This window comes from Triturus cristatus, chromosome 1_1 (genome assembly GCF_964204655.1).
Source record: "Triturus cristatus chromosome 1_1, aTriCri1.1, whole genome shotgun sequence".
Classification (NCBI taxonomy): domain Eukaryota; kingdom Metazoa; phylum Chordata; class Amphibia; order Caudata; family Salamandridae; genus Triturus; species Triturus cristatus.
Window position 1 is genome coordinate 560467899 of NC_140579.1, and position 26821 is coordinate 560494719.

At 43.6% G+C, this 26821-nt stretch overlaps 1 protein-coding gene across 6 annotated transcripts in view; it reads right to left on the reverse strand.

Annotated features, from left to right (window-relative positions):
* The window catches only part of TNNT2 (troponin T2, cardiac type), a 306241-nt gene that overhangs the window by 195183 nt on the left and 84237 nt on the right, over positions 1-26821 (reverse strand). For all 6 annotated transcript variants that reach the window (XM_085599695.1, XM_085599694.1, XM_085599693.1 and 3 more), the window contains exon 2: positions 19202-19255. In XM_085599695.1, coding sequence (XP_085455821.1) covers positions 19202-19236 — 35 coding nt within the window. In that variant the 5' untranslated portion in view covers positions 19237-19255. The remainder of the gene's footprint in view (positions 1-19201; positions 19256-26821) is intronic.

Here is a 26821-nt window from a genome sequence, read left to right on the forward strand (position 1 = left end):
GCCTAGGCAGCGCTTGCGCTGTCTCGTTGAGACATGCAGTATATACTATAGTGGGGAAGCTTTGTTTAAGCTCCGCCCACTCTCCGCCCATCTTTTGGATTGGCTTATATCCTAAATGCTGCATTCTGATTGGTTTTTGGCTTGTTAGTCCCTCCCCATGACGACCATGTCGTCATTTGTGTCCTTCCATGGCTATCAGCCCCTTTACTGCACAGACTATTTTCTTCTGTCTTTTCCCCTCCCTCCCGCAGTCCGTGTCTTCTTGCCCACCCCTCCCCTGGAGCCGAGGGCTCTGATCCGGAAGTCACCGCTGCTGTCCTGGCAGAGACAGCACCTGTTCTGCTTTGCATCCATCCCGTGGCCCTGACGATCCAGGAAGCTGCAAAGGAACCAGTGCCTCTCTGGTGGGCGGGGCCAGGGAGGGGAGCCGTGCCGCCTGTCCCCCGTTTACCTAGGCTATGGCCATACGACCCAGTTCAGGGGCTCTGTTTAAACAGGAGACTTTGCTCCGTGCTGCACCCGATTCCGCCTCAGACCAGAACAGGTCTCCAATGCCGGAACTGTTTGGTCCTTTCTTGTAGGACCTGACTCAACACGAGTGCCTCTCTGGTGGGCGGGGCCAGGGAGTGGAGCCGTGCCGCCTGTCCCCCGTTTACCTAGGCTATGGCCATACGACCCAGTTCAGGGGCTCTGTTTAAACAGGAGACTTTGCTCCGTGCTGCACCCGATTCCGCCTCAGACCAGAACAGGTCTCCAATGCCGGAACTGTTTGGTCCTTTCTTGTAGGACCTGACTCAACAGTGTCTGGCGTTGCCCGCCACAGCGAGGCTTCCATGTTTTTTTCACCTTCAGACGTTTGACTTAACGCAGCCATTTCTATTTTTTTTTTTTTTTAAATGCGCCTTGCTTCATTTATGTGCGCGATATTTAAAATGTAACGGCGGGAATGAAAAATTCAAGCCGCCACACCGGTACCGCTATTCTGTGTGTTGGATTGGCTGATGGGGCGGGAGGGGTGAGAATAGCGAGTGGCAGCAAGCAGTCACGGGTGGAATCATTGGCACGCCACTGGCTGCACAGCGGCATCGGATCGGCATCAGATGGCCGGGGTCGCGCTGTGGGTAACTTTCTCGCTCTCAGTCTTGGGGGGAGGGGGGCGTTATTTGGAGACTGCTATATATTTCTTTTCACAGAGCAACTGTAAGACGCTTGACTAAACACAGCCATTTCTATTTTTTTTTTTTAAATGCACCTCGCTTCATTTATGTGCGCAATATTTAAAATGTAACGCCGGGAATGAAAAATTCAAGCTGACACACCGGTACCGCTATTCCATGTGTTGGATTGGCTGATGGGGCGGGAGGGGTCAGAGTAGCGGGTGGCAGCAAGCAGTCTCGGGTGGAATCATTGGCACGCCACCGGCTGCACAGCGGCATCGGATGGCCGGGCCGCGCTGTGAGTAACTTTCTCGCTCTCAGTCTTGGGGGGAGCGGTGCATTATTTGGAGAATGCTATATTTTTCTTTTCACATAGCAACTGTAAGACGCTTGACTAAACACAGCCATTTGCTTTTTATTATTTTTGAAATGCGCCTCGCTTCATTTATATGCGCGGTATTTAAAATATAACGCCGGGAATTAAACTATTCAAGCTGCCACTCCGGTAGCGCTATTTGGTGTGTTGAATTGGCTGATGGGGCAGGAGGGGTGGGAGTAGCAGGTGGCAGCAGGCAGACTCGGGTGGAATCATTGGCAGGCCACTGACTGCACAGGAGCATCGGATGGCCGGGCCACGCTTGTCAGTACTGATTCGTGTTTTTACTACCCAATCAGATGCTGCTCATTAAAGGCTCTGCCCTCTTATGCTTGTCACTACTGATTTATATGTTATATGTATCGTTAACGGCTCCACCATTTGATGATTGTCATTACTGATTCATATGTTTACTAGCCCATCAGATGCTCCTCAGTAAAGTCTCCACCGTCTTATGATTGTCCCTTCTGAACATTCATGTGGTCCAGAAGGTCTTAGAATCACAAAGTTAAGAATATCTCAATTATCTGCCGGTCTGATAATTTGGGACCTTTGAAAATGCACCTTCCCTCCCGACCTAGTGTAATTCTTCAAACGCGAGTGCCTTGAAACGTTCACAGGGCAGTGTGAGCGCTACATTAAAATAGTGACTAAGGCCCGTCCTACTGGGAAGGCTGTTTTTAGCAGCAGCTCTCAAACACTGCTTAAAATGACCATTATCAACTTTTATATTACTCCAGTGGAAACAAACCTGGTGGGGGTCACGCCGTTTCTAGCACCTTGATGCGGCCTCAATGTGGACGCAATTCAAATGTTCTAAATATATCAATAGATCTTCGTCTTTGGCCCTTTGTTGCTTACAAGCCCCCTGATCTTTGGTACATCACTGTAACGTCCTTTCCGTTAGTTCATTTAGCTGCCAAAATATGAACTTGAAAACTCACACTAGACACACGTTTGTAGCGCTTTAGAAATAAACTGAAGAATTCTTGTCAGCATAAAGGCGCCTAGAGACGATTCTCTACCGGCCTTGCGCTATGCATGTCTCCTTGTTCACAGAAAAATAAGAATAGAGGGGGCAATTAAAAAAAATACACTTGGGCAATGTGATCAGTATCTTAGAACAGTTATACATTAATTAAACATAATGATATTTGGTTACCAAAGTCCCAGAATGTTCTGTCTGAAATGATATAAAGGTTAACAAATGGGCTGCACAAAGTTTAGCAACACCTGACTATAAGTGATGTTCATAACCAGCACTTATCACCCTGCATTAAGGTTTATGACAGCAAAGAGCCTGTGCCAATGCATTGCTGGCTGGAGGGTGGAGGGGCATTTATGGCTGCAGTGCCCCTGGGTTGACTGCAGAGCTCGGGTCGGAGAGGCTGCAGAGCCTGGGTCAGGGCATTGATGGCTGCAGTGCCCCTGGGATGCCTGCAGAGCTCGGGTTGGAGAGGCTGCCGACCTTGGATCAGAGAGGATGCAAAGCCCGGACCTGAGCATTGATGGCTGCAGAGCTCCTGGGATGCCTGCAGAGCTCGGGTTGGAGAGGCTGCAGACCTTGGGTCAGAGAGGATGCAAAGCCCGGACCTGAGCAATGATGGCTGCAGAGCCCCTGGGATGCCTGCAGAGCTCGGGTTGGAGAGGCTGCAGACCTTGGGTCAGAGAGGATGCAAAGCCCGGACCTGAGCATTGATGGCTGCAGAGCTCCTGGGATGCCTGCAGAGCTCGGCTTGGAGAGGCTGCAGACCTTGGGTCAGAGAGGATGCAAAGCCCGGACCTGAGCATTGATGGCTGCAGAGCCCCTGGGATGCCTGCAGAGATCGGGTTGGAGAGGCTGCAGTGCCTGGGTCAGGGCATTGATGGTTGCAGAGCCCCTGGGATGCCTGCAAAGGTCGGGTCAGTGATGCTGAAGAGCAGGGGTGAGGGCACTGATAGCTGCAGAGCTCGAGTCAGAGAGGCTGCAGAGCCTGGGAAGTTTAGCTTTCTGTGGGAAACTCTCCATTGAACCATGTGGTTCCACCTTATACATAACAGTTCATACTTTCCGGATCATTATGTTCAGTGTCATTTATAAATTACAAAAGGAGAATTTGATGCCTTTCTGAATCACGATTAGCTCACAGTCATAGGCGAAATACCATTATCCAAACCCAGCAAAGATTGAATTTGGAATCCTTGTCTCTTCTTCTATGTGGTGTACGGTATTGTTGGTAGATAACAGTATTTTCAGTGATATGACCACGAAGGCCCTGATTTTATATTAAAAACAGAGCTTTGGACTATACCATTTCCCGCTCAAAGGCAATATTTCTCTCCATGTGTTCCCATACCTGGTGTGTCACGCAGTTTGGTGCTTACTTTCCCTCCATGTTAAAGAACAGTAGATGTTTCAGCACCCAGGCTAATGTGCTGCATTGCTAAATACATATAAGGTCCCAAAGGCGAGACCGATGCATTGCAAATGCTTGTTGTATTACTGCGGTTGCCCCCTTTAGCGGAGCGCAGGGATAACCCATGTGTAGCAGCCGCAATACTGATGGAACAATTGGCATAATCTGTGAGCTGTGAGCATATTATTACTGCGTACACCAACCCGAACTTTCTCAGTCACATAACTGTTTCATGAAGCGGAACTGCATTTACCTATCCTGTTTACCTTTCACAGACAGCTCCCATGGAGTGTTTCCTAGCCCCCCCAGGAAGGCTTCCTACCTTATTCCTTTTCTTTCTTCTTCCCTCCTCTTTTCCTATTTAGGTCTCGCCTGGCGTAGGCTGCGCGCATGCGCAGTTTCGCTGGCGAGATTTAACGTTTACGGGTATTTTCTGTAAGGGGCTTTAAGCCCCGCCCCTCTTTCCCATTGGCTGGCGTCACCGTTTATGGTAAACGGTATCCAACCATTGGAACAGAGCTGTGCATGACGTATTTGCTCGGCTTTTTGAGCCTTCCCACTTGGACGGGCTCGCCTGAATTACGTTTGTCGCAAAAGGTTTCTTATCTTTATGGGGCCAAACACATGGCCCCATAAAGACAAGAAACCTTTTACCAGGCGAGGCCGTCCAAGTGGGACGGCAGAAAAAGCTGAGCAAATACGTCATGGCAAGCACTTGTTTTTGCTTTCAGGCGAACGGTTAACTATGTGCTGTCTCAGCTTGAGGACATGTGAGGGGTCACTCATGAATACTTTACATCCCGTACATGTCTGCAAGGCTATTATCAGGTTTTTTTTTCAACCGTTAAAACAACTAGCATTTGGCACGACGGTTATTGGCTTTTAAAACATTGCGTGCATGCCTTAGGTCATGGTGTGCTTGCGGCGCATGTCCATGGCGCATGTACCTTACCTGATGCATGGAGCAGCTCAGGGATCTTCTGTGACGATGTCCTTTCTCTGCAGTTCCCTAGTTGATGTCGGACGCTTTCCAGAATCGACGCGACTTGAGCCACCCGGCAAGCGTCACCACTGCGTGCCACCATCTTGAGGTTGGAGGCAGCACAGAAGCTCAGGGGCTGCGGAGAGTCTTGTTTTGTCCAGCCTGTTTCGGAGCTCGTTCGGCAAGCCATGAAATATGCGGTTGCAATGATCTTACTTCTCCTCCATGCTTTCAAGTACAAACTTCAAACAGGAATTTTTTCAGAGGAGGTACATTTTAGTTGTGGGTGACTGTCTCCGCCTTTCAGGAGTTTTCAGTTCGGCGGGCTGAGCTTGCACGGAGCCCACAGCAGTCAGTAACACACCTACCACCTGGATGTGACGTGGCATGTCAATTCAACTGTTGCGGGGAAATTTTTATCTGTATATTGTTTTAGAAATTATTAATGTTATACAGTTTTTCATGTAATGATGTATTTATTACCTATATATGAATGCATGAATTCTGCAGTGTTTTACTGTCTACTTTAGAGAGCCTGGAGCGCATTTAGGAGGATGCTACCTTTCTCTTCTGTATTCAAAAGGGCCGTGATCACTGAAAACGTGCAGTGTAGGTGCGTTATTTTCGCTGACCGACATGCCCCAGGCAGGTGCATCTGTTTGCTCGTCAGACAGAGAATTGACACACTAGCGGTGGTTGGGAAGTTTGACTACATTTAATCCACTCCTGCTTGCCCTGGGCCTGTGGCACAACAAATATGGCTCCCATGCCTAAGCACCCCGTCACACTTTTGTCCCAGTCTTCAACATCAGTGGCATGCATCACTTTTTTGTATCACTGGGTGGTCTCCAAGGCCGTGTCTTTCCACAAATATTCCAGCTGTCAAACTTGTCGTATGACGCCAGATGGGTGCTCTGGAAAGCAAACCTCATTGAAGCTGTTTGGGAGTTGAAAGCTCACAGAAGGGCATTATTTATTTTATAAGTAAAAACTGGGGATCGGATATTGGGGGTGCGCAAATTTACGTGGTGTATGGTTCCCATAAAGTTGGCATGTTTCAAGTTTATTAAAAATCTTTTATGACATGCCGTGAGAATTTAATCTGTCTAAGTCGCTCATTTCTTCTGGCATTCTACAATCTTGCCGTGCTTATAGTGTTTCCTGTTCAAAAGTTACTCTGCATTTGTTTGGCGCTTTGCCATATTTGCTAGCTGCATGCTCAGCATACATAATGTTGTTGTGTGGAGTCTTTATTATATTTCATACTTTACATTTATACTACATTGCTTGGTACACATTCCTTATTTTTGGGATTGCATTATGCGCTGGAGTTGCCCATTTTCTTAGGTTAGCCTGGGTACCCCTTACATGAGGGAGTTCCCAGTGTCCTAGTGGGTGGTGGTCACCCATTTCTTGGTTATACATTACACACCCGTACATAAGGTTGATCTCAATGTTTTATTGGGTGGTGGTCATGAGAAAATTCGATTTTCGATCGTGATCGAATCGACCCACCATTTTGTGCTCCGCCGCCATTTTGTGTTGCCCTCACTCAGGCAGCACGGCGAACAAAGTTTATTCTGCTTTTTCTGCAACTTCGTGTCGAAATAAGCCTTCTGCCTCTATTTTGCAAAGCTGGTGTTAGGACTGGCCGAGTACACTAATCCCTGTCTGGTTTTTCTAATCCCCATCTCAACTATCTGTTGATGCACACTATTCTCTTCTGACTTTATCTTATCGTCTGGCCTTCACTGTCCTCTGCTAGCATTCTCTCATTTCACAACTGTCCTCCAACACACACAAACGTATCTCGCCACCTGCAAGTTAGTTGCAGATCTGTTAATGAATTAGTTTGAGGGAGGGGTAACAAACACAGTTGGAGGAGAGGTTTCTTCGAGTCATCTGATACTTTGTTTTCAAACCTTTCCTATTGGTTCTGTCCTGTTTTCCAACTTTTCTTATTGGCTCTTTCTTATATGTTCTGGGTGTGTATTTGGTTAATGTATATTTCACATATGTGGTATATAAGATTGTGCGCCACGGAGTGAAGTGGCAGTCTCCTGAGAACCTACCTTGTGTACTTCTGGGATAACTGTACTAGCTGCAGCTAATAAATCCGATCTTCTAACGCCTAACAGAGTGTCCCGTGTCTCTGTGTAGCTAAGCAAGAGAACCCCGGAGATTAAGGCGTACCCTGCGCCGCCAGGCCCAAAAGGTTCTGGTTCTTCAACTGGCGCCCAACGTGGGGCGGTTTCAGTGGTACCGGTTCTGCCTTAAGGTCGTGAGGAACCCCGCAAGAAAATTCCGGAGGATTCGCGAGCCACGTCAAACGACCCCTGTATGTCGAAAGTGGTCCGAAGGTCTTTTGCAGCGTGGTTACTCCTTCCTGACGGCTACTGACGACTGCTGCCCTGACTGCCGCCCTGCCTTGGCCCTTCCTTTGGTGATGTATGGTAAGGCGAGACGATAGACGGGCCTCTGTTGGCGTGAGAAGACGTCCTTAGTTAAGTATTTGGTGGGTCGCTCCCACAATTTTGTTTCTTAGTACCTTTGATCCTTTGGTTCTTAGATTCGACTATTGCAATAGCCGAAGCCGAGGGGTAAGTGCATTTGTGCTGCGTAAACTGAGTTTTACCCCCTTGAAGTTTGTGAACAGTCCGGTGAAATCACGAGATGCCTGGTCTGACTAAGTTTGGAAAATTTTGTTGCTTTGGTTGTAATAGGGATTCCCGGCTTGAGGACTCTTGTCCGATTCCTTCGGTTGGAACTCCCACATATGAGCTCTATTCAAAACATGGTATTGGCCCCATTGCCTTTAACGAGGCATGGACCCGATACACGAAGAAAGATGGTGTTCTAAAATGGCCAGAAAATGGTAGTTTTGAGCCTGATGTGTTAGATAATTTAGAAGCAGTTTTATTCAAAAGAAAAGCCCGGACGGCAATGTTTGACTCTTTCAGCCTTTGGCGTAAGGAAGCCAAACAGAAAGAAATTAAGCAAACAAAACGAGATAGGAAAGCACAGGGTATGACAATTATACAGGCTGCCCAACGATTTAAAGACGATGAAATTGATAATGCGACGGAAATCTCAGAAAGACAGCATCATATGGCGATAGATAAATGCTATCCGGTGTTGCCTGTTTCCCCTTCCGAAAACAAGAAAGATTTAGAAGAAGATCCCCTAATGTCTCATTTATTGAGATTGCCTCCGCCCTATGCACAAGGTGCCAATGCACCCCAGTTGTTACAGCCTGTTCAGCCGCCAGCGGTACCTCCGCCTGTTCCAGCTCTTCCGCATTTGCCTCCTCCAGTATTACCGCCTCTGCCAGTTTTACCATTAACTTCGACTTCTTTGCCCTCATCTCCTGATCTTCGATCTCCTTCGCCTTCTGCACCTCCTGCAATTATCGGTTCTCCTTCCGTTAGCTCCCCTAATACTTTGTCTCCTATTCTCATGTCCAATTCTCCGTCTATGCGTAAGCGACTCACGGACACTGTCACTGGTATTCTATCTCCTTTCTTTGAAGCTTTAAATGTGTCTCCGGCTTTTGCTCGAAGACAATCTCGTAGTCAGTTCTCAGATTCTGAAGAACGAGAAAGGTTGGAATTTCTTGCACGAAAATGGATCAAAAAGGGTCCCCAATACAGTGTGTTCGATATTATGCCTACCTTCTTACAATGGAATGCAACCACGCAAAGATATGTTTGATGTAATGTGTGATACTCTCATTAAAGAATGGGAGGATGTGAATTTAAATTCGGTTCCACAGGGCCTGCTAGATGTTCAGGCTGACTTTGATAAAGGACTTATTGTGGGTTCCAAAGTTGAAAACGCTGTAAGGACACTTATTTCCTTTAGAAACGTATTATCCTCTCAGACTTTCCTTGATTCCGACCCGTCGGTTAGACTGACACTGAAAAATTATCCCATGAGAGAGGTTCCTCCAGTATGGAAGGAAGAGGTTGCAGCAGTAGGTGCTAATCCAGCTATTCCCGCTCATTTTCAGCGTATATGGGTACATGTCCCCTGGAAGAGATCTGAAGTTTTGGCCCTTAAACAGACTCTTCCGGATCTTCGTAAAAACCCTGCGGGTTATTATAAAGAATTATCACAGACAGTTGACGCTTGCATCATGAACCTAGCTGATATCGATATGTTGATGGGAAATGTAGTCCCACAGACATTATGGGCTAGGATTCGTAAGGAGAATCATGCACAGGAATTAGGTGCTGATTGGGATGTTATAACTGCCGCAGATAGAGACCAAGTGGGTATTGCGAAGCCTGACGCTTTGATTTCAGAACTCCCTGGTAGGATTATTACATTAATGAAAACGATGACGCCTGCATTGAGAGTTAATTGGGATAAATTAGCGGCATGCAAACAAAAGAAAGATGAAAGTGTCTCTGATTTCTTTACTCGTTTTGAGGAGACATTTATTGTTCACAGTGGTCAAGATATGGCTACAGAGGGTGGACAGCGATTTTTTGTGGACAAATTTGTATTTAATTTGCTTCCCGAGCTGTCACACAAATTGAAAGATTCAGAAAGTTCATGGGCTGTTTCTTCCTCTGCTCAGATATTGGCTACTGCACAATATTATGAAAACAGAGATAAAGAAGAAAAAGAAAAGCAAGAGAAAAAGACGAAAGAATTAAAAACAAAGGTTCTCTTGCAACAAGCTTATCCTCCTCGCTATGCTCAGCCTCAGTTTCAACAGCCTCCGCAGTTTCAGAGGTTGTATCAAAAACCTGAGCCATACATTCCGCGACCTTTGTTAGGACCTAATCAATGTGCCTATTGTAGAGAAGAAGGTCATTTTAAGAATAGTTGTCCGGTTTTATTGCAGCGCAGTGGAGCATTATCTGCTCCACGAGGTCGTGCTGGTCTCCAGTCAGCAAACAGAGGTAGAGGTCGAGGTGTGTTGACTCCAGAACAGCGTGCCCTTCCTCCTCCCAATTCCATGAATTACTTTGATCAGCAAAATGTTAGGTCTACACAGTACTACAATGAAGACCATTATATTGAAAGCGGAAATGAAAGTCTTCATGCTAACTAGGACAGCCATGGACAAAGTAAGGGAGTTGTGTCGGTTCCAGTAGATCAGAATGGACCTTATGTTAATGTCACTACAATGGGTGTTTTAGAGCCATTTCTTCTAGATACTGGGGCGATGAGAAGTTCTATCATTCATTATAAACTCCCTGGGGCACCTCTGTCTGGCTTAACGAATGTATCTGTAGGATTTTCTGGCGCCCCTGTTCGTAACCCGGTTTCTTGCCCTTTGCCTATTTCAATTGGCCCTTATGATTTGGAAGCTCCACTTCTTTTGACGAATGGTTGCGGTGAGAATCTGTTGGGTTTGGACTTATTGAAAAGAATGCATGCTACGATATATTGTTTTCCTTCTGGTGTACATCTTACTTTAGGACAGAAACTGATTTCTCCAATGTATTTGTCCAAAGATCAGTTTCCACCTGAATTGCTTTCTCTTCCGGCAACACTTTGGGCCACGGGTCCGAACGATGTGGGCTGGCTTGAAATTCCACCTTATGTTGTCACTCTCAAGCTTAATATTGAATTGCCGCGTATTCCGCAGTACAGAATTTCCACTGAAGGTGAAAAAGCGCTTTTGGAAATCATTCATGATTTGATTCAGAAGGGTGTGGTTGAAGAAACAAGAGGAAACACATGCAATAGTCCTATTCTTCCTGTTCTTAAATGCACTGATCCTTCTCAGCCACCTGTATATCGTTTCGTAATTGATCTTCGGGAAGTAAACAAAATTGTTGTACCACAATTTCCTGTCGTTCCAGATATCACTGCTCTGTTGACAGTGATACCTTCCACAGCGACTTGGTTTTCTGTTATCGATCTAAAGAATGCCTTCTTTAGTATTCCCATTGCAGAAGAGAGTAGGGACATTTTTGTCTTCTCTCTTGGAGGCCGAAGCTTCCGGTTTAAGCGCGCACCTCAGGGCTATTGTGAAAGTCCTTCCATTTACAGCCAAGCTTTAAAATGCCATCTTGATACTTTTCATTTACCGTCTGGTGCTGCTCTTATACAATACATGGATGACTTGTTAATCGCTGCTGATTCAGAAGATATTTGCAAAAATGTGACTGTTGCATTGTTACACCATTTGTTTAATCTGAATCACAAGGTTTCACCTTCCAAACTACAATATGTCCGTCAAGAGGTTACCTATTTGGGTCATCTCCTATCAAAGGAGGGACGACGATTAACACCAGAACGAATTCAGGCGATTACGCAAATGTCTGTGCCATCCACACAAAGGGAGGTACGTGCCTTTCTGGGTATTACTTCTTATTGTAGGCAGTGGATCCCTAACTTCTCTCTGTTCGCCAAGCCCTTGTTGGCACTCACCTTGAAAGATACACCTCAGCCTCTTCCTTGGACTGACGAATGTCAGAGGAGTTTTACTGACTTACGTACTGCTCTGTGTTCTGCTTCTGTACTAGGTACTCCTGATTACAGTAAGCCTTTTGCGCTCTATGTTCATGAGAGAGAGGGTTGTGCGTTGTCAGTTTTAACACAGCAATTTGGAGACAAACAGCGGCCATGTGCCTATTTTTCGGCTACGTTAGATCCCGTAGCTAAAGCATTGCCTAGTTGTCTCAAAGCGACAGCAGCAGCAGCAATTTCTATTCGACAGTCTGCTGGAGTGGTGCTAGAGAATACTCTCATTGTCATGATGCCACATCCAGTGGATACTTTACTAAACAGAACGGAAACGCAGCATCTTACGAGTGCTCGTCTAACTGGATACGAGCTGACGCTTTTGGCTAGTCACGTACACATCAAACGATGTAATACCCTAAATCCAGCTACTCTGTTGCCCCTTCCAGATGAGAAAGGTGTTGAGGAGCAACATGATTGTTTCTTTTGTACTGAGGAAGAGACAAAAGGAAGAATTGACTTGAAAGATACGCCGCTAGATAATCTGGATGGAACTCTATGGGTAGATGGTTCTTGTTTTAAGATGCCTAATGGAGATACAGTTTCAGCCTATGCTGTAACTACTTTACATACAGTTGTGGAAACAGCACGCATCAGACACAACTCAGCTCAAGCAGCAGAACTGATAGCATTAATGAGAGCATGTGTGTTGTCAAAAGGGAAAAGAGTGAATGTGTACACCGACAGTCAATACGCCTTTGGTGTAGCGTTCAATTTTGGGCGTCTTTGGAAAGAGAGGGGATTCCTTACTTCACATGGCACTAAAATACAACATGGTCAGTTGGTGACTGATCTTCTTGAGTCACTTGCTTTTCCCACCCAAATAGCAATTGTGAAGTGTAGTGCACACAAAAAGATTACAGATGATGTTGGCCGAGGAAATGCATTTGCAGATGAAGTAGCGAAAAAGACAGCGAGAGACGCTACAAGTCGAATGTATGTGGCGGGTCCTGCGAATTGGGTCAGAGAAAGAGGAGTGTATGAGAATACAGTAGAAAGTGTAAAGCCGATTCAGAAAGAGGCTACAGAGAAGGAATTGAGTAAGTGGAAAGAAAGTACGGGAATGTTAGATGAGATGGGTTGTTGGGTGGAATTACCAGATGCCTATGTACTCCCAGTGGTCACTATGGTGCATGGTCCAGCCCACTTAAGTGCGAAAGGTATATGCAAGCTATTGGCTCCAGTGTGGCAAAATGAAGGAATCCCAAAATGCGCAGACAATGTAGTGAAACATTGTATTGTTTGTTTAATGTACAATCCGGGAAAGGGAACCCCAACTCCAGCCGGTCACTTTGCTCCTCCGACATATCCATTTGAGGTGTTGCAGATCGATTACATACACATGGAACGATGCAACAATCTCATATATGTTCTGGTGGTAGTATGCGCCTTCTCTAGATGGATAGAAGCATACCCTCTAAAAGACAATACAGCCTTATCCACAGCCAAAATTCTACTGAAAGAATTTTTCCCTAGGTTTGGTTTGCCGCGTATTATCTGGAGTGACAATGAGAGCGAATTTGTGGGCTAAGTCATGCAAAAAGTTTGTGCAGGTCTTGGTATCAAGCAAAAGTTCCATGCGGCAAACCATCCACAGTCAGCAGGTTTAGTGGAATGTTATAACGGAACTTTGAAGCTTAAACTAGCGAAAGTCCAAGCTAGTACAGGACTTAATTGGCCCGATGCTTTGCCACTTGCTCTCCTGTCCACCAGAACTGCTGTGCACTCTCGTTTGGACTTCGCCCATACGAAGTGGTCTTTGGGCGCCCAGCTAATGTATGGGGAGTCCCTCGCCCTAAGAAATACTCAGACTTGCCATATCCAATGTTGATTGACTACTTGCCTGAACTTACAACTAAATTGCGTGTTCTCCATCAACAGGTTCAGAGTGCTTTACCGGAGGCTTCCACAGACCCAGGTCATTCCATCCGACCAGGTGACTGGGTCTGTACAAAGAATTTCCAAAGGACGAGAAATTTGGAGCCCAGGTGGAGGGAGCCTCGTTTAGTACTTTTAGTAACGAGAACAGCAGTCAAAGTCAAAGGAAAGAAGAATTGGATTCATGGCGTGCATTGTAAGAAAGTGCCTTTGCCTCTACCCTTCGATCAATGGGTGCGTAGGGGCATTGGTGACGGAGAGTGAGAAGGTTCCACGATTCGTACCTTTTAGCGATGCACGCCTGAATGGAACACTATCTGAGAAAGAGGACGACGACATTCTGCAGGAAGCGATAACACCACATCGTCGCTTGGATACGACAAATCCGCGAACATTGTTCCGAGATCAAACCGTACCTGATAAAGAACATTATAATCTGAGACCTAGACCAAAGAACACTTTAGATTTTTCTCTCTCTTGTGTAGTATTCTATCCCGGTTGCAGGGTCACTGTAGGAGTCTTGATTGTGACCTGAGTAGTGGCAATAGGCCTGCAGGACTTGCAGTGTCATAGGACGGCAGATAATCATAATTAAGTGATCGAGGAAGATTGCCGTGAGCATCCATTTAAAAAGATGGAAACTACACTAGGCAAAAGAGAGAGAAAGGATGAAAAGAAAAAAAAATCCTGTAGATTAATGTACAGTCGTTTTAGTATAACCTTATGTATTATTATATTATTGTGTATCCTTTTGGTGTTTATAAGTTGGATTATTTATGCTCTGCAGCAAAAAGTTGTCTCTATTTCTTCCTCTCCGTCTTCTTCTACTGTCTCTCCACATCTATTTCATACCCTTCCTCAACATGAACTCATTAGAAGAACTGAATATTATAACAATTCCTTTGTCCAGTTATTACATCAACACCAGTTAGTGGTCAATACAACTGACTGTTGGGTGTGTGGACTTATGCCACATACCACAGAAAAAGGAATGCCATATTTAGTTCTCCCGTTTTCTTATGATGGTTCTGCTTGGGCTTATTTTGTCATCTTCCCCAATGCCTACCAAAGCAAATTCAAACGATCCGTTAGTTCATATATTGGTTGTCCAGATTTTAGTCATAGCTCATTGATAAAGGGAATGGTAGCTATGGCTAAAATCATGGAAAATAGTAAAATTTCTGTTGACGAAAGGAAAGCGTATACAAACTGGAACGTCACCCATTATGTCACTAGCCTTAGTGATAAGGTTAAACAAAGAAAATCTCCACCAATTTGGACTATTCCTCATCAGGGAAATTTCTGTCTGCAAATAAATGATCAGTCTTCTGACACCATACAAAGAAACAACTGTTCCCACACATATGTCTACTCCTCTCAGAACTCGCCTCCTCTAGTGCCATCTCAAGGCACGTATTTTATCTGCCACAATAGGGCTTACACGTGGTTGCCAACTGGTTTTTCTGGTACCTGCTACATAGCTTTCCTTCTTCCCCCTACATACACCGCTTCTGCAAACTATCATCGAAACAGGTATGGCAGAGGGATTATTGATTCAAAAGACACGGCAGGACAAGAGGGAGGAGATTTCCTCAAAGGATTTCTTCCTTTTTGTGGTTCAATGGCCAACAGCAGAAATATAAGGCAACTGGTTCGTGTCGTAGAAACCACAATAGACATCACTGTAGGAGCCTTGAGTAATATCACGGCAGAACTACAGGCGGATCGTCTTATGACCTTACAAAACCGAGTTGCCTTAGATTTTGTTCTTGCGGATCGTGGTGGAGTGTGCAAATTGATCGGGTCAAGTTGCTGTATTTTCATACCTAATGACGCTCCGACAGTATACCAAGCTATCTCTAAGTTGCATATAATCTCTGAGTCGATTCATCAGGATGAAGGAGATTGGTCTTTTTTGGGGACTACTGTCCAAATGGGGTTGGAAAGCGTTGACATTCCTTGGAAAAGTTTTGACCATTATTTTCTCTTGTTGCCTTTGTATGCACTGTGGTCCCGCCATCTGCGACATTTGTGCTACTATGTGCATCCCTAAACCCAAAACACAAAGAGCAGAGAACATAAGAATGATGTTACAGCAACAGCTCGATGACCTCATGGCCATCGACATTGACTCAGATTAACATGAGTCTATCTTGCCTGAGTTCTGGCAAAAGGAGGGTCTGAGAAAATTCGATTTTCGATCGTGATCGAATCGACCCGCCATTTTGTGCTCCTCCGCCATTTTGTGTTGCCCTCACTCAGGCAGTACGGTGAACAAAGTCTATTCTGCTTTTTCTGCAACTTCGTGTCGAAATAAGCCTTCTGCCTCTATTTTGCAAAGCTGGTGTTAGGACTGGCCGAATACACTAATCCCCGTCTCAACTATCTGTTGGTTCACACTATTCTCTTCTGACTTTATCTTATCGTCTGGCCTTCACTGTCCTCTGCTAGCATTCTCTCGTTTCACAACTGTCCTCCAACACACACAAACGTATCTCACCACCTGCAAGTTAGTTGCAGATCTGGTAATGAATTAGTTTGAGGGAGGGGTAACAAACACAGTTGGAGGAGAGGTTTCTTCGAGTCAGCTGATACTTTGTTTTCAAACCTTTCCTATTGGTTCTGTCCTGTTTTCCAACTTTTCTTATCGGCTCTTTCTTATATGTTCTGGGTGTGTATTTCGTTAATGTATATTTCACATATGTGGTATATAAGATTGTGCGCCACGGAGTGAAGTGGCAGTCTCCTGAGAACCTACCTTGTGTACTTCTGGGATAACTGTACTAGCTGCAGCTAATAAATCCGATCTTCTAACGCCTAACAGAGTGTCCCGTGTCTCTGTGTAGCTGAGCAGGAGAACCCCGGAGATTAAGGCGTACCCTGCGCCGCCAGGCCCAAAAGGTTCTGGTTCTTCAGGCACCTCTCTTTAGGTTTGTAGTTACGCACCTTTCCTGAAGGGATCGACATATAGGTGGATTTGGTCAGTATTTGCATTGAACGTTACACATTCCTTACACTTGGTATTACACAATGTGCTCTGCTTGCCCATTTTTGTGTGCCCAAGCATTGAAAATGCAATACGTCTCGCCTTTGATTAAGTTAAAGCCATTTGCTTTGCTAATGGTATTATATAGCAAAGCAAATGGCTTTAACTTAATAAAAGGCGAGACCTATTGCATTTTTAATGCTTGTTCTAGATATCTAATGGGATTCACCGGGTGCTTTTTTTTACGCATCCAATGTGAGTCTGGGGTGATGGGTAAAATTTTCCTAGGTATTAGTATTTTTGTTCAAGTTTGGCACAGAGTAATGTTTGCCTACTACGCTGACCATATAGTTCTTATATATTTGCACAATATCATGGACGACAGTGCCCTGCCTACATGACCTCTCCAGGTGTGCGCAACGCTGGTTTGCGCTTAAAAAATGCATATCTTGGAATGTGAGAGGGCTTTCGAACCCCAGGAAGGGTCGTCAAGTTTTGGCCTATCTGTCTAGACACGCTATCCAACTGGCTTTCCTCCAGGAAATACACCATGCACCGGCACCAGTACACGGGTTTGCGTCATCATGGGGCAGTCACCGCTTCCTTGGCAGTTATAGTACATACCCCCATGGGGTGTGCATTTTGATCCACCGCTCGCTCCATTTTATGGTGATGCCTCCTATATGGACACATTTCTCCTACACAGGATCTGCTGCTCCCTGATTGGGGCGCTCCCGGATGCGACGACAGAGCTGGCCGACTTTTCCCTACTTACAATAGTCATAACTTTGCCGGACGGAGCACACTTGGTCTACCGATTATATCACTTATCTTTGACTCTCCACCCTGCGGACGGGGTCAAGGCGTGTACAGCCTGGGAGCAGGATTTATATATACCATTGACTGACAAGATATGGTACTATTGTTGCACACAGACACGATATATATCAAATAACCACCGCCATAAACTCTTACATTTTAAGTACTTACACAGAGCGTACATAACCCCATGTCTGTTAGCCAAGATGGATCACAGCACCTCACACGCGTGTGTTAGGTGTGCCGCTGCTAACGCTGATTTCACACATCTTGCATGGAACTGCTGGCCCATTCTTGCATACTGGGGGGAGGTTTTTCGGCACTTATGCCTAATGATCGAACGTACCTTGCACCCTGCACCACATACAGCACTGCTGGGATGTGTCCAGCTTTTGAAGAAAAGTATAAGGCTATTTAGAGCAATCGCCCTATTGATTGCGATGCATCAGGTTTCCCTACACTGGGGCAGAGCACAAACACCAGCAGTGAAGGCCTGGCTTCGAGACCTAGTTCATTGAGACATAATGAGCGATACATATGCCACGTTGCCGCCGCCATCCTTGTGTCCACGGGACATTTGGCAACCACTGAAAAGTTATTTACAGACATACCCCCTGGAGGGGGACTAATAATCCTGCAGGGCTCGTCGGGGACATGCCTTGACTTGTGTGCTACACAGGGGAGTTGAACTATGGCTGGACACTGTCCTTTATCACTAGTTATTAGACTAAATGCATACTCCAAATACAAAAAGATCTGGGACATTGACTATGTTGGATAAGTCATCTTGTAGAAACGAGTGTTATTATCTTGATAAGAAACACTCTGTACCTTGTTTTATTGTTGGGTTACCTTATTTATTATCAACGATCAACTCTGACGGATTTGAGAATATGTACCTTAACAGATGCTGACATGTATTGTTATGCATTACAAATCTCAATAAAGAAAAGTTTTTTTAAAAGTGCAGCTCAAGCTGGGGTTACAAATATTTTATGAAATCAGCGAGCTTCTTCAAAAAGCCAAAACATATTAGGCCCACAAAATGCATCCATTCCTCTCCCGCTCAAGCAAGCACTAATCTGTTCCATACCGCTCCCCCAATGGCTCACTAAGCATGACAGGTATAACCTAACAATCGTTGCATCCCACTCCACCAGGGAAAGAAGAGGTTCTGTTCTACACTTGCTAAGGTCAGGGAACGCTTGGGGAAGATGTAATAGGTTTTTAACTGCTTCCTCAAGCCGGATCTGACGTTTTATCTTCATCGCTCCCACTATAGTGCAAAACGGAGCTTAAGTTATTCACAATTCAAGTCTCACTCAAAGAGGATACTTTAACAGAAAATAATATAAGAAATAAAAAAAATAAAAAATTGACATCTTCCAAGGCAAACGTTTTCTTAGGAGACAGAACAAAATTGTACCCATTTTACCCATATAAGAGGAGGCATAGATGTGGGGAGGTGGCTTGGTGTAACTAGAGTTTGTCAAAAGGGAAGAGATGTTTTTGTAGGAGGAGGAGATTTCTTTCCAGTTACATCTGATAGTGTAAACTGTTTCATGGAGGCTGACCTCCACATGACTGTCAGAACTGGGATGGTGAAGACAGACGAGGAGGTAATTTGAGCTTTATTAGCTTTACTGTGAGTAGAGAACACATTTTACTGATGTTATACAACCCATAGCAACAGGCTTGCATGTCCGAAAACATCTGTGTTGGGAAAGTCAAATCTGAATCAAAGATTTGTGATTCTTTGACACTCACTAATGCAAGGGCAAATCACTTACCTCCAACTTCGAGCACTCCCATGCCTAAGGCTGGGCCAATCCTGATCTCTGTCAATGATCCAATTGCCTACTCTGTGAAGAATCCAGTCCCCGTCACCTCATCGAAGACCTACATGCATTTCAAACACTGCCCTGTCCCAGGCTCTGCTCTGACAGGCCCACTTCTTGATTCTCATGGATACATATTCACAATAATATTACACTTTTTCATGTACAAAGAATCCTTCGATTATCCTTAGGTAGACTGGGATGGCTTGCCAAACGGTTTCCTCTAATCTACAACATTAAGCTTTCTCCCAAATGTTCCAGTGACTGATTAGAGAACAACACTCACTCGTACTCCTCCGGGACATCTTCGATCTCAGCCATGGTGTGCTCTGCTCTGTACCTGAAACAGCAAACACGAACAGTGTCAGACCTGGTGTTCTGACCTTTGGTCAGGAAATGCATTGCAGAGGGTGATCATTCTATGTCTGCTCCATGGTGCTTTTACTCCTCAAGGGCACATTCTATTCTTGCTCACTTTAATCACATCATTGAACCTAAACGTTGTATACAAAACAATACCTATCTGTGAAGTGCTCTAAACATACTCAGATATCTATCAATGTTTATAAAAAATAAAATCAATCATACAGTATTCAAAGATCAAAACAATCCTGGATTTTCACAAGAAGGGAATTTGACAAGAGATTAATTTAGCATCAAACCTATAGGTTGAAGTACAACGACAGCCCAACTTTTCAGACTAATGGAAGAGGAGGCTCTTTGTTCTACAAGCACATATTAGAATTTTAAAATGGTCAGTTTTCTAAAACTGAAAATAACACAGACTGTGCTTAGTTTGTAAAATAAAAATAAAAATAGTGTAATGTTCTTAGGAGGTCCCTATCAGCGCTGTTTGAAGCTGTTGAATGCTAGCCTGCTGAATCTCAAGGATGCTTCATCTTGATTCCAAGCCATGCCTCTTTTTTCACCAATCTTCAGTTCTGGTCTATTTATCTACCTCGTGATGTTTCTTGTTGATTCCTACTTTCTAAATTTGCCACAGTGCTCATATGTTTAGCAGCCCCCATATTTCTCCATTTTCAGCTTTTAGCACTGTTGCTTTGATTTAAAAGCAGTCATTGTGTAAAAAAAATGATTATTATTTGCGGTGGGTCACTACCCAACTCAAGGAACAATCACAATCCTTGTCAGAGAGTGAACCCTTAAAGTCACTAAATTAACCTGAGCTTTACCCCCGCTAGCTATGGTGCAGATAAGACCGGCTTTACTTATTGCGAAGTGTGAAGAATTCATACAGAACCAAAACAGTAATAAAGTCCAAATGCAAAACAATAAAAATCTCTAATTGAATTAGAAAATTAGTCACATTTATTCTACAAAATGACACCAAAAAGACAAAAATCTAAAAAGGGAACTAGAGTTATGAGTTTTTGAAGTTTTAAGTAGGAGTAGAAACACAAAGCACCAATGATTATCACTGGTTGTGGTAGACAGGGACCTAGGTGCAATTTCATGATGGCTGTGAGTACAGGTCGGATACGCCAGGTTCCTCCTGGTCAAAGATTTTACCTTCTGACTTAGTCCTTTAAGTCCCAATCCACCACAGGTGTGCACTTCTAGAGCCCCACTGGACTTCAGTGGAGGCACATAAAGACTCGTAGATTGTAAGGCAGAGGCCAACAGCAGGATCCAGTCCAGGTCCAGTTGCCACTGGTCAGTTGGATACTTCCAGGAAAAGGCCTCTTGTAGCTTGATGCATCCCTATAGCTTGAACAAAAGATCAGCCTTATGACCCTTGGAGTCCACTTCTTGGTTCTGAGTACAAGAGAGATCAGGTCTAATCCTTCAGAGCTCTTCTGAGGCCACAGAAAGCAGGTCCAGTGTTCATCTGATCTTCTGCAAGTCCTTGAAGTGTTCTGAAGTGGGTGCCTAGAGGTGCAACATTTATTCCTGGAACTAGCTAGTGGGTGGAAATGACTCCTGGGCATGCCCTAACCAATGGGGCAAAAGTTCCTCAGGCCAAACCTACCCACTTTTGGAATTCTCAAGATGGCGAACCTAACCAACGGGGAAAATGTTCCTAGGGCCAAACCTACCCACTTTTGAAATTCTCAAGATGGCGAAAGTCTTCAACCACACTACATTTGAGCTCTAAGGGCTGGGGCTGTGTGTGAGGGCATCCACTGTACCCTTAAAAACCCAGAGACAGAAATCTGGTACGGCAAACGTAGAGTCCTTCAGCAACCAGACGGTGGCTCCACAAAAATTGTCTTGGAATCCTGTTCTCTCCCTTCTCAAATGGGCCCCAAGTGTTATGCCAGGAGAAATGACAGGCAGGGCTCCATAATCGAGCAATATTTGATACTAGAGTGCCAAAAAGGATGCCCACAGCCCCCCACCCTGCATACTTAGAGGTGTCATTGCTGCCCAATCAGGTCAGCATATTCTTTGCTCCTGGGAGGCAATTCATTCCTATTCACAAATAATAAAGGATAAGTACGGCCCACGAAAAGCCAGATACCCATTGTAAATTAGTCTCCAGGAATTTCAAGCAGTGAAAAGGGAACTTTGTAAAAGTTACTTTTCCTTAATATGTATTAAACATCCAACTTCACAACTGAATAGGATTTTTTAAATAACTATTTAAAAGAGTTTATTAATAACAGTATAAGTATTTTAATCTGTACTCTGGTTTTCTACATAGGACAGCTAAGCATGCCATAGTGAAAAACAAATTTTCGAGTGCGTATCACTGTAAGGACATGTTAACACTATATTTCTACATGTCCAATTTTCAAATACCATGCACCCTGCCTTGTGAGCCACAGGGCCTACAATTGGGCTGACTTATCGTTATTTAAAAGGTCGGTTTGGACTTGTCAAAGGGGTTAGTTTTGACCAGTAGAATTGCAGTTCTTACACATCTATCATTAGGCTACAATGGTAGGTTTGATGCCTTGTCTACACTGCTACTGTAGTGAATGACACAAGTGGTGCAGCAGTCCAGTAGTGGCATGTAACTTCCAGTCCCTTGGTACATTTTGTGCTAAAGTCAATAGACTCATAGGCAAGTTAAATGTGCCAATTTGGAGTGTGGCAGTTCTACTGTGTGTAAAGGGGGAGCACAGCCTCTACTACTTGTTAGAAGGGTTAAAGTGCACAGAGTTCTAAAGCCAGCTAAAATATAAGGCCCACCAGAAGGTGAAAATCTGGGGAGACCGCGCAGGAAAGGCAGATTTTCAACCTGTTGTATGTAAATAACTACTCTCTTTTGTATTGAGGCCCTCCAAAGCATTTCAATGGAAAGATTAAGTGGGACCAATACCCCATTAAAAACTAAGAACTATGAAAATGTGTTTAAAAATGATAGTCAGTACCACTGTAGCAATTAATATTTAAAAAACCAACAAAGGTCGAAGTGATGGTATAGATATCTATAGTAAAACGGTTTTAGCTTACTTTAAAAAAGAAACCCTAGTAATTGACTGAAAAAAACCAAAGGTTAAAGTGACGATATAATTAGGTGTTGAAATAACACAAAAACTAACCTTGAAAAACCAAATGAACCACTGAAATTCACCAGTTACAGTTTACAACCAAACTTTAATTTGCGCCCCAATCGTGCACTGCTTATGACCACCACATCACGGATGATATCTCAAACTATATAATTGATGACATCAATAATAAGACTGATAACACAATGATTGTTTACACCATAGAGTTACTGAGTATACACTTGTGGATCCATAGCATAGAAATACCATAAGCCTTGGTGGCAATAGTAACTGTGCATGTTGAAAGTTAGAGGATGCATGTGATGGAGCGGGTAGTGCAAAATTTTGTATACCTCCCCTATCCTGCATGAAAATACTAATTAAATAATCTATTAACTATAATATTATTAAATGAGTTTGCATGTTTTATTAACCAACATTATTAACATTCGAATTACATGTGGGATTTGCATTTGAATGGCTAAAATAACCTTTATGACTAAAATCTGTACGCATATTAACAGTAGTACACGTGGTAATTAGAATTTTGCATGATATATGTTGCTTTTGTAATATTGCCCAGAGGAGGACCGAAAAGGTGAATATAATGGCTTTAAATGTTGCTATACGCTAGATAACTACAAGCACATATAGGGATTAGTAAGGGGTTAACATTAGATTCATTATTTCTATGTATTAATTACACTTTTGTGTTTGTTTCGCTTAAATTAGCACTTGGGCCTAAAACCAAGATGGACGCCGACACCACACGACGAAGTGGCCACTGTCCCACGAGGCGCGAAGTGAGATGCGCAAGCGCAAGAATTCTCCTAAACCTCGTCACGACCTTTGGTTCGACATGTACTAGAGCAAGGACAGAGTGGGCAACCAGCCAAGCATAGAGAACAATCAACCTTACAATAAAACCGGAAAACGCTGACTTTGGACAATCTCATGACATCACCCCTTGAACTGAACAGAAAACTCAAACTTGACATCGGAAGATCTCAACCAGCCAATCACGACTGTCCAAAATGATTATATTGTATCTTCTCGATTTCATTTTATTATAAAGTAGTAGAATAGAGAGGGACCTCTATCTCTATCTCCTTCTTACTGACGCTGATGCTGAAGTTCGGGCTGATGCTGACGTTTGGGACTGTAACCTGCCGAGCTAAGAACTATTGAGCTTTGGTTTGCTTTCGGACAATTTACGACAAAATTATACAGAGCCAATGAATTAGAGGACTCCAATTAGCCAGATTAGGTAAATATGATATTCTGCAATTTACTGAAATATTGATATACAATTTCTAAACTTTGACAAGACAAATGCGAATTTAAAACCATTATGAAATATTAGATAAACAATTATTGATTAACGAGAATTCATGATTCATGAGTTTCATTTAAAAGATAGATTCTGAAGTCTTAAAATGTGTTTTAGCTGGTTCTAAAATCACCATCAACCAATCCAACTAATTTGATCCATTGATCGAAGAGGGCCTTGAAGTTTGGGATTAAGGATCTATAGGCAAAAGGGCGTTAATGTATAAATTTGTAAATGACTTTTCCTTCCCTATAGGTTATAAGGTGTTTCCCCCACATGTCCGGCGCTTGAATCACTCATCCCTCCTGTGTGTGGACTCTTGAATAGGTTGTGTGAGTGTTGGTGTTATGGGCCCCACCAATGAATGCATGTATGAATAAGTGTGTGTAACGACGAGTCTGCGACGCAGGGAGGATACCGGTATATATTGTTCCCCATTTCCCAGTTTAGCGCTGGATCAGGGAGGATACTGGTATATGTTTGTTCCCCATTTTTCCCGGTCTTCCGCTCCATCAGTTCTTCTGGTAGCAAGATGATGGTTTTTATTGTTTTGGTTTGGTGATTTTTGCTTGTAAATTGCCTATTGATTGATTGTGGATAAGAATTGGTTTATGTATTAACACTCTATGTTGAGTTGCGTCGAGTTCTATGTTGTTTGATGGCTTCTGGGATGTAGGAAGTCGGAAGTTTGTAACGGTTCCATAGTAGAGCAGAGGTAAGTGCTGCTCTCGGGAAAGACGGAATTGTTGTTGCCCTGTAGGTACACGGGAAAAACGCGTGACGATTGGAGTTGCACGACGCATTGTCTGGGTTCGATTCGGTAACATCGTCCTGTGTTGCCATTAGGGACATTTTATGTATGAGAGAAATGTATGGTAGCGAAGGTCACCTGTGAAATTTTGGTCTTAGGTACCAGGAGTCCAAAAGGCACTCTGATTACGCTTATCACTGGAAAGGTAATAGGTGTTCCCTAAGCTTGCTAGAAGCATAAAGTAGAGGGAAGTGCTACTTTATTAACGTGTGTCATAATTCTGTAGTAGGACAGACTGTTCGCTGTTCTCGGGAAAGACAGAATTCTGTGTGAATTAACTACATTTTACGTATGAAAGTGCGTGAATGAAATAGCATTCAGGTTAATTGAGAAACTCTAGTTTTATTTCTCAGGAGCAGACCGTCTCCAACTAGGTGTCTTAATTCTAGAGTAACAGTTGGCTAATGCTTATTAGAAGGGTAAGGTAGAGGGATGTGCTACTTTATCAACGAAAGTAACAATTCCGTAGTAGGGCAGAGGTAAGCACTGCTCTCGGGAAAGACGGAATTCTTGTAAGAAAGGTCATTAACTATTCTTTTGTTAGCGAAACAGATAATGGTGGCGTTTTTAAGTCGTTACTAACAGAATTTTAATAAAAGTGAATGTAAAAAGTTTGCAGAAATTTTTTGTAAAGGAGGGGTCAGCAGAAGCAGGAGTAGCGAGAAAAGCTGACGTCAGAAAGACTGCGCTGGGATTGGCCAGTCAGTAAGAAACATAGACGCTCCTGATTAGTGCGTTAGTGTATGCCGCGCTGAGAGTGGAGAATTACAGGATGACGTAGACGCTCTTGATTGGTGCGTTAGTGTGAGTCACACTGGGATTGGAGAATTACAGAAGTGACATAGACGCTCCTGATTGGTGCATTAGTGTGAGTCACGCTACGATTGGTTAAAACAACAGAATAGTCGTAGGGAAAATCTAGCGATACACGGAAGATAAAATGATGTATTACGATCCACCAGAAAAAGAGAAAAAGTCCTGGTTTGGAAAGATCAACTGTTTATTTAAAAAGGACAGACCGATTGTGACCAGAGAGGGACAGTAGCTTCCCCTACCAAAATCACCCGCATCCTTTATGGTTGCGAAATATGGATATCATACATGTATTTGGTTGGACAATTGGGCAAAGTATACAAAAGATGATGAAGTCTTAGCATTTCCAGAACATGGTTCATTTAATTTAGCTGTTTTGAGGAATTTGAGAGAAAGAATGATGAATCTAGAACCAAGACCTAGATCAACACAGTTTGAAGCACTGACTGAATGGGAAGATGAGATGCATAACAGGGAACGACAGAGGAGTGGCAGAAGGTATAGATACATGTTTGGTAAATCATATGGACAGGAGAATCATGATGATAGAATGAAAAGATGGCGAAGTGCAAATATGGCTGATGGTTTATTCCCTGTGAGACATACTGAAGAAGTCAGCAGTAGAAAATGTATGGAAAAGAGAAATAATGTCGAGTCAAAAGGATATGGTGTGTATGAATCGGAGGATGATGTTCTTGACGACATGTTTTATAAAAATCCACCTCCTTATCAGTCAGATTCTACCATATTGACACCAAGTGCCCCAATGAGAGAGACTTCACAGAATATAACATTTGAATCAGTATTACCAGAGACAGGAAGGAACAATCCTTTTAAAGAATTAGAGCAAACGCAACATGGTAAAATGGGTAATGAAAATTCAACTGAATTAGCAAAAACCACTTTAGAATTAACTGAGAAGATTAGGGAATTAACTAAAAAATTAGAAGCCGTAACTGTTCCAGTGACCATAGGACCTGTAATGCCTATTTTTGATAAACAGAAGGATAGTGAGCATTGTCTGACGATTCCTTATAACAGTAATAAACAAACAGAGAGGTCAGAAAAGAATATAGACAAGAACCCATGGAGACAAACAACAAGTATATTAGAACAGAGTACACCTAGAAATTTGACAGTAAATCAAAGTTTAGTGGATAGGATAATAATGACAACAGAATCAGTCCCAGGAACACCAGAGAGATTAGAGCAACAAAATACTGAGAAAGATAGTGTAGGTCCTACTTCAGAAGAATTGAGTGAATGGCTAAGGAGTTTGCAGCAAAAAGATAAGGAATCCCAATCTATAGATGTGGCCAAGTTAAGGATGGTTTTGGAAGAATTAATAGTAGGGACTATCCCCACAGAAAAGCTTAAAAATGATCAGGATGAAGAATTACTATTTTTATGTAAAAGTATAACCTGGAGAGCAAAAAGTCTACATGAAAGACTAGACGAAGTGGCAAATGAAATGGGAATAGACTTCGAAAGGGT